Source organism: Podarcis filfolensis, assembly GCF_964270895.1.
Source record: "Podarcis filfolensis genome assembly, chromosome: 8".
NCBI classification, from domain to species: domain Eukaryota; kingdom Metazoa; phylum Chordata; class Lepidosauria; order Squamata; family Lacertidae; genus Podarcis; species Podarcis filfolensis.
The window spans coordinates 50,123,431-50,136,600 of NC_139611.1; the positions used below are offsets into that span (position 1 = coordinate 50,123,431).

Sequence of the window (13,170 nt, forward strand, 5' to 3'; positions counted from 1 at the left end):
CTTTTAAATTTCTAAAATTTCCAATATTTGGGGAAAAACTTTAGTGATACAGTACTGTTGTAAGTCTGTAGGATACGCATGTCTTGAGGTTTCGATTTGGATATATCCAGGTTCAAATTCTTTCTTGGGTATGGATGGCCTTAGACAACCCCTCACACATGTTCCAAAGCTAAAATCCTGAATTGAACCCACTGGGAGAAGAGAGTGATACAAATTTATAGACAGTCTGTCTCTCTCTCTCTCTCTCTCTCTCTCTCTCTCTCTCTCTCTCTCTCTCTCTCTCTCTTTTCTCTCTCTCTCTCTCTCTCTCTCTCTACCTCCTAATTACCCAGGCCTTGGCCCAGTCAACATATGGCAGCTACCAGCTCTAGTCAAGCCCTAGAGTTCAAGGGAATTTGCAGGCCTTGGCACATGTGTATTGTTGCACTGGCCAGAAGTGTAAGCCAGGAATTCCCAATTTCAAATCTCACCTATACAGGTGGCCCTTAGGGCAGGCTCTCATTTGCACCTCTACTCCCCTACTGAATCTATGATACTGACCTATGTTGCAAGACATGCCAAACACTACAGACACTTAGAAAGTGCTATCAAAATGTTTTATATTATTACACCTAGAGGGAGTTGAAAGGATGTCGTGTGGAACTTTTTTTTATCCCTGGTGACGTGCTGACATCCATTAGAGTCAGGCCTGTACAACATGTGAGCCACCAAGCCAAACATCAAGCCACCTGCTCTGGTATTCTTGGTGCTGCAAATCAGATGAGGCTGCCTGTCAGCTGACAAGCCACTATACATGGCAGGTGGGTTAGGTTCAGCACTGTAGGTCATAAGCTGTGCAGGCCTGGACTACAATATTATCAGTGTTGTCGCTTCCTAACCCAGAATAGGAAGAAGCATTTGAGTGATGAAAATTCAGATCCTGTTGTCCTTTGCACATTCTTCAATCCTGGCTTGAACTACCTAGCATCAGGTTTTGACTCTGTCAACTTGGATTTGGCCTCATTGATCCATAAATTGCCATGGCAGCTGGGCTCGGTGGCATTTTACCCCTGAACTGAACACCTCCCAATCCTTTTGTTTAACTGTGACAAGCTGGAGCCACCACTAAGTGGCGCTGGAGGCTTACATTCTACAGCTGACCGCTGAAAGCAGAGAAGCATAGAATTGCCATCCTGTTTCATGCTGCAATAGTTTTCCAAAAAGACACATAAACTGTGTTCCTGGGAACTTGTTTTCTCTGAAATAAGCTTGTTCATAACTATCCACCTTCCTCTGCAGTGCTCAGCCAGCATGTATTACTGGGTACACTCTTAGTACATACACAACTCTATAGCTCAATGGGCCAGGTCAGCAGTCTCCACAAAATCAACTGTGCACTTTAGCACAATTTCCAGAATTGCCTGTGGTATGCAAGGTTTCCTGGGCAGACAAGTCTATGAGGAAAAGCAAAGCTGAAGTATAATGGCACCTCCTACTTCACCAAGACTCACAGGCAATCAAAGTGTGGAGCAGATTTTCAGCTAGTTTCAGCTAGTTCATGGCTACAGGGTGCAAAATCACTGGTGCGTTTCTTCCTGGCTCCTCCTAGCTACCAGCTACCATCTTTAATTCCCCATAATGTCCCTAGTTACGACACAGTATCATTCCAAGGGGCATTTTAGTGGATTTAAAAAGTTACAACCATTAGCCACAGCAAAGAACCAGGAGGTCTTAGTGACTTTTGTGATCCTTGCCTTCAAAATTCATCCCCACTAAAATTTGGTTTTAAAAAAACCTTTAACACAGCTGGTCTGCTTCTATTAAGTGCTGCTAATACAAAACCTATCTTATGGCAGTAAAACTTCTGGGGGTAAAACTCACATAGAAAGAATCGGGGCCACCATGTCAAGGGATGCGATAAGAATGCCGAGTTCTGCGATCAGTGCAGTGAGGAGAAGGGCCCAGGTTGGCTCACCATTTGCCTTCCCGTGGCCAAACACCTGTAAAAAGAGATTGCAGAACAAAATGAGTTTGCAGGGCCTCATTTAAGTTTTGAACAGTTTATAGAAAGCATCTAAAGCTTGTGCTGGAAGTGAGGCAGGGGGGAGAGAGAGTGTAGTACTTTCCAGGCATTTATTTGTGAAGAATCAAAATATGCATTACAGCTCCAAGGGGAGGCATCTCAGCCTTTCCCCACCCAAAAAACATTCATTAGAACATCTGTAGGGAGCCCTCACATGCACAAGAGATTATGATGATGATGATGATGATGATGATGATGATAATTTATTTCTACCCAGCCACTCTGGGTGGCTTCCAACAACAAAAGTGAACGCCTGAAACAGGCTAGCTCTCTGATAGCTACCAGTTTTCCACTGCTCAGTATATATGACCATCATAAGCTCCCCCCTCACTAATAATTTTATTATTAGTAGTAGTATTTTCCCTCTGGGTTCTTCACCCCCACACCACTAGAGTTCCCTCCTTGGGTTTATTTTTAATTAGGAGTAAAAGCTTGCTTTCTTAAAAGACATGGAATCTAGCCTTCTCAATCAAAGAGTCAGCTTCCTGTTAGGACCCTATTTATGCCTCAGGGAGCACACCAAGCTCCCAGATTCATAAGCCTCTTTTCCAGGAACTTGCGTGGCGCAACATGTACCAACCCATAAGAAAGGAATGATGTTGTCCTTGGCGATTGCTTGAAGCAGCCGAGGGGCACCAGTGAGGCTCTGCAAACCTGCTCCGCAAGTAGAGAAAAACGAGCCTATCACAATGACCCACGGCGAGGGCCACGCAAGGGTGCCCACCACTAAGTTCCTGTTCACGGCATCACCATATCTGCAGAAAAGATGGGAACGAGTCGATTGAAAAGAAGCCTTGGATTTCATTAAATGGTGAAATGTATTTTTCCAAGTAAATTTCAAGATGCATTTCCTAAAATGAGTTACTGTTTATGCAAACAATTTAAATTTAATGCTTTAAATATTAGGGCATAATGAAGTGGTTACAAACAGCATTGTTACTTACTAGAGGTCTTTATGTAGAAGTTGGACAGCCATCGGCTGGAGACCCTCAAGCTTTGAATGTCCTGCATCTAGCAGGGGGTTGGACCATATGGCCCTCAACACACCCACACCCACCCCTACCTGATTCTTAAGTACACAGGAAACTTTGATCAGTGTGGATATACAAAATGATATATAAAGATGGTCTTTGACTTGGTGGCTCACATCTCTAACTGGATATGCAATTTCAGATGCAAAAGTAGCTGGCTACAAAATGTCTGTTATTTTGGACTGCAGATGCCATGCAATCCCTTCCCACAACAGTGTCCCCGTTAACACACAATGCTAAGCCAAACCATGACTTACCACAAACAATAAAATGGAGAGTTCTCTCTCTCCTGGAGAGGAGATCACAGCCACTTTCCTACTCCTCAACGATTTTGCTGCAGTGCTGCACTAAGCCATGGTTTGGCTCAGCATGGGGCTTGTGGTTTAACCCTTCCAGACAAACCATGAACTCTAAAGCATAGGCCAAACCTTGGTTACAGTTTTGCTTGCATAGAATCAACACACACACACACACAGAGAGAGAGAGAGAGAGAGAGAGAGAGAGAGAGAGAGAGAGAGAGAGAGCCTTGCACATCAGCAGCTGAAATTAGTAAATGTGATACAGAATGAACAAATATCAGGCAACATGATGAAGAGAAAGGTAATTCCACACAGCAAAACTAAGAGGCAAAGCCATGATTTTGACCACATCGTTTTACACATGAAAGTAAAGCAGAAATTTAATGGTTACTTACTTATCTCTAAGAACAACACCTTCAATGCAAGCACCAAACAGCAGCACACAGCTGAAATCTGAAGGTGCACATTCCATTAAAGAAACCAGCCTGATTTCTGACAGTGTCAGTAAGATGCAACACATCCCTATAAATATAACACTTGCCATAAAAATCCTTACATATTCCTATAGAGTTGGGGTGGGGAGCCTGTGGCCCTCTAGATGCTGTTGGACTCCCATACCCATCACCCCCAGCCAGCATGGGCCAGTGCATAATGTTGCACTGCATGGGTAAATCATAAGTTTAAGGGCAAGGGTGGGGAACCTTTGGCCTGAAGGTCAATCTCAGCCCACCAGGATGTCCAATTAGGCCTGTGAATCCATTTCCTCAACTCTACATCTACCTGTTTATCAGTTTGTGTCGCTGGGTGACATCAACTGATGGGCATGGTGATGGGCAGCGTTCAATCCTGCTGGATGCTACTTCACCAGTGCATGTCCTTCAGGGAACATGCTGCCGAAGCACCCCCCACCAACCAGTCAACTGTAATGTGCAAGTGGGACCACCCACCTATCAGTCATCTGGCATCAAAATAACAGCAGAAGATTGACAAGTGTCAAAATTGGCCTGCAGGGTGGATGGGTGAGATAAAAATCTGACCTGACAATCCAAAAAGGTTCTCTATCCCTGGTCTAAAAAGGGGGGGGGGGAGTGACTTGTAGATGGGACCAGTTACTAAAATGACACTTAGATGGAGATAAGCGTTAGGTTGGAACATAGGATAATAGATGTCAAAATATGCAGTGTTAGGATAACAGCTAGGGCCAGAGGCAGATGTATTAGTGTAGAATCCTGAAACATTGGAAACTATTATTTAATAAAATATGTTACTCAATTCGCTACTTAAATAGGAAGCAGACCACTCCAGTGTGAAGCAGAGCTGGGGTTGAGTAGGCATACAAAGGAAGAGTCCTATTGCTTCCTCCAAGTCAGTTGGTGGTGGCAGCAGGAACCTAAGGGAAGTGTGGACCCAGTGGAGTATCTGTGAGGGCCTACCCTTAGGGACAACCTAAGGACAGACCCTTGCAAAAAAAACTGCAGGAAAATCACAATGGGCAAACAGTCTGACCTAGTATGGGGCAGCTTATGTATTAGAACCACCACAATCTTTTTTTAATTTTTTTTTTTAAGGATACAGACTAGAGACGTAGTTATAATAGCTAGGATAGTTCCAACAGGAATAGACTTCTGGGCATCTTTGAGGTCTCCAGATCGGTTTGAGCCAGCCATGATCCCTTAAAAGAAAAGCAAGAATGTAGGAATGAGAATCACTTCTCCCACACACAGAGTTCCAAAGTGCCCAGAGGTATAAAAAATCTGCCCGTCTCCGTATTCTCACCTGTCACTGATGGGAAGAAGATGCCAACGAGCACTGTGAAGGAAGTTGCTATGTCTGCATAAACGTAAAGGTGAAGGTTGCTCTTATGTCCGGCCACATCAACAGATGGGCGACCAGCTTTCTCCAGAATCTCACCTTTCTCCAAGTAATTGCTCCAGATGTTATCTGGGGGGAGGGAGCAAAGGAGCACAGAGTGAACAAATAACTTACTGAATGAAACATCTGCCCACTTTCTTTGTTAGGCACACGGAAAATGTTACCAGAGGATTATTTTTTAGCAAGTCCAAGAAATATCGTATCAGGTATCCTATTGTTCAGGAGTATCTATCTCTCTTTCTCTCTCATACACACATAGTCATGGGGAAAAAGGTGTACCACCCTCTTTGAATTCTGTGGTTTTACATATGAAGACATAATAACAATCATCAGTTCCTTAGCAGGTCTTAAAATTAGGTAAATACAACCGCAGATGAACAACAGCACATGACATATTACACCGTGTCATGATTTAAACATTGACTCGGGGGGGGGGGGCGGGCACAAGCTTACCCAGGTTCTGCATCTAAAGCAAGTGGGTTCTACAACTTGTATAAATCATATAGTTTTTCCTTCTGTAGCTAGGAAAAGCAAAGAGCTTCACAGGAGGACCCCATATCTCCACACTATGACCAATGGAGAACTCATTCAGAACTCTTTCTACACGCTAAGCAGTTAAGAATTTAGTGTCTAGAATTTCTTTTTTAAATCCAAAGGAAGGAATATTTTTAGGATGGTTAATTCTGTACCTGATCCTAAGTACAAAGCAGTGTGCTGCAAACATTCAGGTGTGTCACATCACTGACTTTAAGCTCCTATTTTAAGCCCACATTTTCAGTGTAGCTTCTGCCATACCCTTTAGTCCTCTGTACTATTTTAATGAAACCTAAGCATGTTTAACTAAAGGAAACACACCTTCTTCCCCTTTTTACTCTCCCTTCCCCATTCCTCTGTAGTCTCCCCTGTGTTGAATTTCAGGTTGCAAGCGCCTTTGTAAAGCACAATGCACACTGCTTGAGAAACAGAAATAATTAGAAAGGAAGGAAGCAGCCTTATGCAGAATCAGATCACCAGTCCATCTAACAGTGTAGTGTCACACTAACTGGCAGTGGCTCTCCAGGGTTTCAGATAGGGTATTTCCTTTCCTATAAATGCTAGGGGATTGACACTGGGACTTCCTGAATGCAAAACGTGCTTCACCAAGGCCTTTGCCCATAACCAGTGCCATCATTATGCCAACCAGGCAGCCACCTAGGGCACAGATCTCACAGGGGCGCATGACTGACCTCTGAATGGCACAGTTTTATACGGATGCCTTTTTGTTATATCTTATATGTTTCTGATAATATTTCACTTTTATTTTGTATTTTGAATGCAGTTTCTCAAAGTTCAAACTTATAAAAAACTCACATATGCTCAACAATGTTGCAAAAGAGGCTAGTTGGCTTGGCAACTATATCAACTGAACAAGCCCAAGCATCAGCACTTGACCTGGAGGAATTGGTGACAAATTTTGCAAAGGAAAAGATTTTGATGTGCCTGGAATGGAAACTTTGAAGAGACTTACATTTTAACATCACAATTCGCAAGATTATTCAAAACGATTTGTGTGCTAAAACATTTTCTTTTGCATTTGAGAAAGACTGTCAAAGATTGTTGCGTAACTTTTTATTGCAATTTAAAATAAATTTAGCAATTAGGTTTTGGGCTTTCCATTTTTCCTACAAACCATCTGTTTTTGGAAAACTGAGGTTAGAATTGGGGAGGGGGGAGTGCAAGTAGTTAGCCTTGCCAAGGGTGCATAATATCCTGGCACTGGAACTGGGCATGTTCCAATAACAGTGGAGAATCACACGGTAATATTTTTGCCTCTACCTTTCAAAATGCCACTAGCAGCTCCAGGAATCCCTACAATCTCAGTAACATTGTTGAACTGGAAATACTCATCACAGAATCCAGAGGTTATATTGAAGCCTGGGCAGAAGAGTTCCGTCAACTGGGAGGGCACAGTGACGTTGCCAACGACTGTAGTTTTGGCACAAACATCAAACTGGTCCCTTGAAAGAGTCCTGTTGCCTAACATGCAAACTCTGGGAAGACACAAAGGTTTGCAGATTTGTTATACATACGCTTCATAGATTTCTTGCAAATCCACACAAAAAACCCTCTCCCCTGAAGTCCATAAAAAAGCAGCAGAAAATAGATCACTTTTAAAATGTAGGAATACAACAAGAGCTTTGCTGGATCAGACCAAAAGTTTACCACCTCCTCAAGCATCCTGCTTCCCAGTCACCGATCAGATGCTCCCAGGAAGCCCAAGAGGCGGCCATGATGGAGCCAGCCCTTTCTGGTTGTTGCTCCCCAGCAACTAGTATTTGGTGACCTCTGAACCTTAAGTTTTGACAAAGCTATTATGATTTGCAGCCTTATTCTCCATGACTCTGCCTAATCCTCTTTAAACTCATCTAAGCTAGTGGTCCATCAGCATACTTTATGACACCAAATTCCATAAATTCAGTTTGTGTTATATGAAGTAGGTAGGTGATTGACTGATTAATCTTGTGCTGATCAGTGCAAGTATTAGGAATGCACATTAATTCTACAAAACACTACCATTTCTTTTCTCTGTCATCTTTTTTTCTTCTATACTACAGAAAACTACCCTCAAGCATTTTAGTCTTTCCATGCAGAGAAAAATGCAACCTAAACATTTGGAGGACCCTTTTCTGCACTTTTCCTTTCTTCTAAAAAGGCACTGAAGGTCTTCTTTTCTCTTAAATGCTCATTATCTCTTGCTCTTCCCTATGTTCCTTCCCTAAACTTGCATTTCTCCCTCCCTTAAAGTTAATCTAGAGGTGGGAAAACTTTTCTCTCCATTGAGGGCCAACATTTGTATTTTCATCCTTATTTTTCAGTTGTGTGGACTGGATTGGAAGGGGCAGTATTTCATTTGATAAAAATAAATTTATGCAGGTTCCCTTCTTTACCCAGCTGTATGGACTTAGGGGGGGAAAGCCCCATCTCCCAACCCAACAGCTAGGATTTTTTTCTTTTCATTGATAGCACCATTATAAGGAGATTTCAAACAACTCTTTTTCAATTGTTGGCATTTACTTACGGAAAAACGGGTGGCTCAAAGATGGATTTGATTGCTCCAGCATAGATGGACAAGATGGATATTATGACACAAGCCAAAAACAGAGATGCAAATTTGTTGACATATTTCACGCCTACAAAGACCACCACAGCCATGAACGTGAGGAACAAGGTCCCATACACTCGCATGTTATTCAGCGTGGCGTTGGAAGTGTCATGGGCCCCAGTTGGATGGAAAATGGCCGCTTGAGGAGCAATGTATGTCTGAAACAGTTAGAACACAGTGTCTACAACAAAAAGAAAGCAATTTATGATGTCCTTAGGTTCAACAGGACATCCCTGGCAAAACACATATATATCCAAGCTAAACCAAATTTATGTCTTGCGTAGCCAATGATCATAAACAAACATGAACCAAACAATTTTTAATCAATTTTTCAAGATTCCAGCATGTAATAAGTCGTCACAGTGGTGCCTTCCGAAGTTTAAGGAAGTTCTGAAGGCTTAACTCTGCTCAGTGACTTTCAGAGAGTAATCTCTCTTGCAGATTTTGTGCTGTGGGGGGGGGGTGTCCATGGATTTTAATGTTGCTTTACTACTTTAATTTATGGAATTGTTTTTGCTTCTGTTTCCATCCTTTATTTTTTATATCGTAACGTAGCAAAACAATTTTAGATGATGTGAAATCTGTATTGTGAATATAATTTCTCAGAAAGCAGGATATACATTTAATAAATAAGTAGATGAAATACCCTTAAGGTTTTATTTTAAGCTCTCTGGAACTGTGAGCAGGGCAAGCAAGGCACTGGGCTTTGCTAAGGAGGCAGGAGGGCTCTGGGACTCTGCTAGAGCCCTTGTGACTCCTTCTCAAAGCTGCGTAAGAATCCCTGCATGGGGCGGGGGGGCAGTTCTGGAGGGTCTTGACTTTACGCATTTTTGTGTCTACATGTGAACTCCTGGAACTGAACCTTTGTGTAAGATGAGATATGCCTGTAATTCTAACATTTTTCATCTTTCCCTGAAATGTATTTGTCACTACTTACTAGCAAAATTTCAATGGCACCAAGGATGTACATAGCGCCTGCGAATGTTGTCCCCAAGTAAAAGCACAGTCCCACTGCGCCACCAAATTCAGGTCCCAATGATCTTGAGATCATGAAGTATGAACCGCCAGCTATAAAGTTAAAGAGAGAGAAATGTTTTCTGTAGGATTACACAAAGAACAATTGTAAGCTAGATGTCCAAATCAGAAGAAAAAGTTGCTTTACGTAAATTAGGTACAATTTTTTTCTATGCTTATTGAAAACAGGCATCATTTTCGTAACTAACAATAGCTCTGCTGTTAAATGAACTCAGTGAATACAGAATGTTTCAGAACTTGGCTCAAATAAGTTTTGCTCTTTCGTTTCCCAAACAGGAAATTTTGCACCTGAAATACTAACAAATTTATTATGACATAAGCCAGTGTTTCTCAAACTTGGGTCCCCAGTTGGTGTAAGAAGTGGAAAGAAAATATAGGTTAGTGTGCAAACTCATAGTGGGTTAAAAAAAAAGAAGCTCTCAAACTGCAGTGCCTTCTCATTTGAAATATTGCTTTCATAACCACAAGGGAAATGATCTTTTCCATAAAAATGAAAATAGGCCCATGGGATTCTAGAAGCAACCGGTCACCATTGGGATTGTGTGCACACATGCATATACACACATGTCCCCAGTGCAGAACAGCATTCCCAGTACAGCAAAGTGTTTAAATCTATTAGCACCAAGTTCATTCAGTTAAAAAGGAAAGGAGGAAAAAGAGAATTCAGCCATCCAAACCATGCCAAACCTAACAGCTTGCATTTCCTTTCGCTCACAACATAACCAGGCAAAAGATATTACCACAGCCAATTTTCCATCTTGCTGAATGTCATGACAGAGAGTGGTAGGCATACTCATTCATTTTGGCTTAAGTGCGAATTCCATGCAAACTAGTGCAATGAACAGAGGTCAAACCTTATAGATTACATTCAGGATCCATGTACAAGAGAAGCTGATCTATTAAGCTTGAAAGGATACATGCTTCCTGTACTCATCTACTTGGTACATGGATTCCAAGTGGTTTAAAACAGAATCTACAATGGTTAAGTTACACAGTACCTGGAACGACACCATTTGTTGCAATAGCACTCATCGATATGGCTGTCAGCATAGTCTGTGAATAGGGGGAAAATGGATGTTTACAAGTAACCTTTGCAAGGAAGACTACAGCTGCTCCACTATGCTACCCTTCCTCCACCTGTTGCTCTTCAGATATTTTGAACTACAACTCCCATCATCCCTGATCACTAACCAAACTGGTTGAGAGCACAACAGGCTGTACTATGAAGGTAGAAACCACCAAGTCTGAAAACACAACACGTTTTGGTGAATTCCCAAAGCCCCTCTCTACTCACTTTCCCTCTTCATGTGAATAATGTGTGAAGAGGACTTATTTACTTTATTTATTATTACATTTATATCCCACCTTTTCTCCAAGAAGCTCAAGGTAGCACACACCTTTCTCCCCATCTCCTAATTTTATTCTCACAACAAACTTGTGAGGTAGGTTAGACCGAGAGATAGTGATTGGCCCAAGGTCACCTTCATGGCTGTGTGAGGATTTGAACGGTGGTCTCCCAAATCCTAGTTCAGCACTCTAACCCCTACTCCACACTGGTTTGGTTTGTTGCCTTTCAGCTGCCTGGCCACTATTACAAAGTGGAGATAATGCACAAACTTTTACAGGGTTTTTATTAATTTTTCCAAGGCTTTTGTAGTGGACAAGAGTGTGCTAGACTTTTGTCATTATCGTTCTCCTTTCTGTGTTCTGTAGCCAAAGTATTAGATTTATAGTGCTCTCAGTGAACTATAGTGCCCTGCAAAACAAGTCTCTTCCACAGAGCTGGCAATTTAGTCAGTGGGAAAGACAAAAAGGAAAGGGGTCACACAAGAGAGACACACAGGCAAAATAAATAGCCAAGTCGGTTGAGGCACTGAGGCACCCAAGCAAGGTAAGTGAGCAGACATTCCCCCACTGTTTTCTATCTTTTAGGAAATAATGCGGATATTACATGATTGGGCAAGGAGTCTTATTATGCAAAAGGAGGCAGGCAGGAAGGCATCTTGAAGAGAAGAGCTTTGCAACAGAGTCATGTACTCACACAGCAGCAGCAGATTAAGACAATCAGGAAGGACTGCAGAACACCAGCCGTTCCCACCATCCATGTCAATCGCAGGAAGAGAATGACCCCAAATATATTCTGCATACACGGCAGGTAAACACCCATCAAGGTGCCCATGCTGGGTGACTGAAAAAGACACGAGGTATGTAAATCAAGCCTCATTCCACAGTGAGTAACTCAGTAGTACTGCATGTACTGGTTATTGGCACTGATCCAAGGATGTCAATTTGGCATCTGTGAGCATTAGTGTGGCTGGAAGTACTTCCTATGGTGCCTAAAAGGGTCTTAATAAGCATCTATCCCAAAAAAACACGAGGATTGCTCTTTCTGCCCATTCCCTGTTTGCACTGGCTCAGCCTTTCTGACATTAAACATGACTTTCCTACATAAAATGTGCCACCTCAGAGATCCTTGCATTTCACTGGGTGCCAGAATTGGACAATCTCCCTCTGTTCTGTTCTGAACAGTTGCAAATAGCTTCTCTCTTGTAGGAAAGTGCAGTGGGTGGCTCAGGTACTTGACCCCTCCGTGTAAATGGTGGGTCTACTGTATATGAAACAACCTGAATTTACTTGAATTTGATTACTGAACGTAAGTATAATAATCGAAGTTGTTCATTCTGGGTTTCGGCCAAAAGGATCCTGCTATGTCTTACAAACACTAAACACACAATAGAACTTGTGTCTAGGGTCTAAATTGCAGCACAGCTTCTAGTCTTCAAAAGACTGTCTTTCCCTTCCAACCCTGCCTGCTGGCCAAGGACTTCAATGAGAGTCCTGCTACCTTTAGAGGTTAGATATGTGTCAACCCTAAAACAGGGCCTTGTCAGTGGTGGTGCCCCCAGGCTTTGGCATTCTCTTCTGAGAAATGTTTACCTCCTAGAAATGCTACTGGGCAGCCACCTTCCCTCCATCTCAGCACCAAGTTAAAACCATTTTAAGAACTTGAGCATTCAGAGAGAGAAGAGTAGGAAAGTTTTAAGGTGCTGCTGGGATTATAGCTGTTTTTATTTTAGAATGAAGTCTGTATTTTTAGTGTTTTAATTAATGTTGTTAGCCACCTTCCATAGGCTTGTAGAAAGGCAACTACCACTTCTGAAGGGCCAGCAATCCCAAACCACTCAAACTACCACTTTCTCCACCTCTCTTTTGCCTCTAGAATGGGAAACAAGGTGCCGTGTGTGTGTGTGTGTGTGTGTGTGTGTGTGTGTGTGTGTGTGTTGTTATTTGCCTTGTCAGGCGGAAGGGGCAGGCATAGGAAGGAGACTCTGCTTGCTGACCCTTAGGGTCAGGGAAGCCTGTTGTTCACAAATGTGGAGAATTATTCACAATTAATAGCCTCTCAAACAAACTCCAGGGGACAAAATTGACTAAAACCTCCATTGATTTCTCTGTATAACAGAAATAGCTGCTATAGTTCTGAATCACAACAGAATCAATGCCCTCTGCTTTGAAATTAAAACATATTGAGCTTTTGTGGCTTGAACATAGAAGGGAATCGTTATTCCATGATGGATATAGAGGTTAAGCTTAAGCCCAGACATCTGAATTAATAAGCATCTACAAAAGTGTGACCCATAAATGGGCTGCACAGAACCCACGGGAGGGGGGTGACTAAAGAGGTCTTAACTGATGACTAGTGTGGATTTCAACATTGCAAAATGCTAC

At 42.3% G+C, this 13,170-nt stretch overlaps 1 protein-coding gene across 4 annotated transcripts in view; it reads right to left on the bottom strand.

Annotated features, from left to right (window-relative positions):
* SLC12A4 (solute carrier family 12 member 4) overlaps positions 1-13,170 on the bottom strand; it is a 62,053-nt gene that overhangs the window by 14,448 nt on the left and 34,435 nt on the right. For all 4 annotated transcript variants that reach the window (XR_014551013.1, XM_083624868.1, XM_083624867.1 and 1 more), the window contains 10 exons: positions 11,483-11,629; positions 10,440-10,494; positions 9,344-9,474; positions 8,323-8,564; positions 7,080-7,294; positions 5,169-5,333; positions 4,966-5,064; positions 3,788-3,845; positions 2,643-2,817; positions 1,861-1,979 (listed from right to left, as the gene is read on the bottom strand). Coding sequence is in view for 3 of the 4 variants with exons in the window: in XM_083624868.1 (XP_083480994.1) it covers positions 1,861-1,979; positions 2,643-2,817; positions 3,788-3,845; positions 4,966-5,064; positions 5,169-5,333; positions 7,080-7,294; positions 8,323-8,564; positions 9,344-9,474; positions 10,440-10,494; positions 11,483-11,629 (1,406 nt within the window). In the remaining variant the exon portion in view is untranslated. The remainder of the gene's footprint in view (positions 1-1,860; positions 1,980-2,642; positions 2,818-3,787; positions 3,846-4,965; positions 5,065-5,168; positions 5,334-7,079; positions 7,295-8,322; positions 8,565-9,343; positions 9,475-10,439; positions 10,495-11,482; positions 11,630-13,170) is intronic.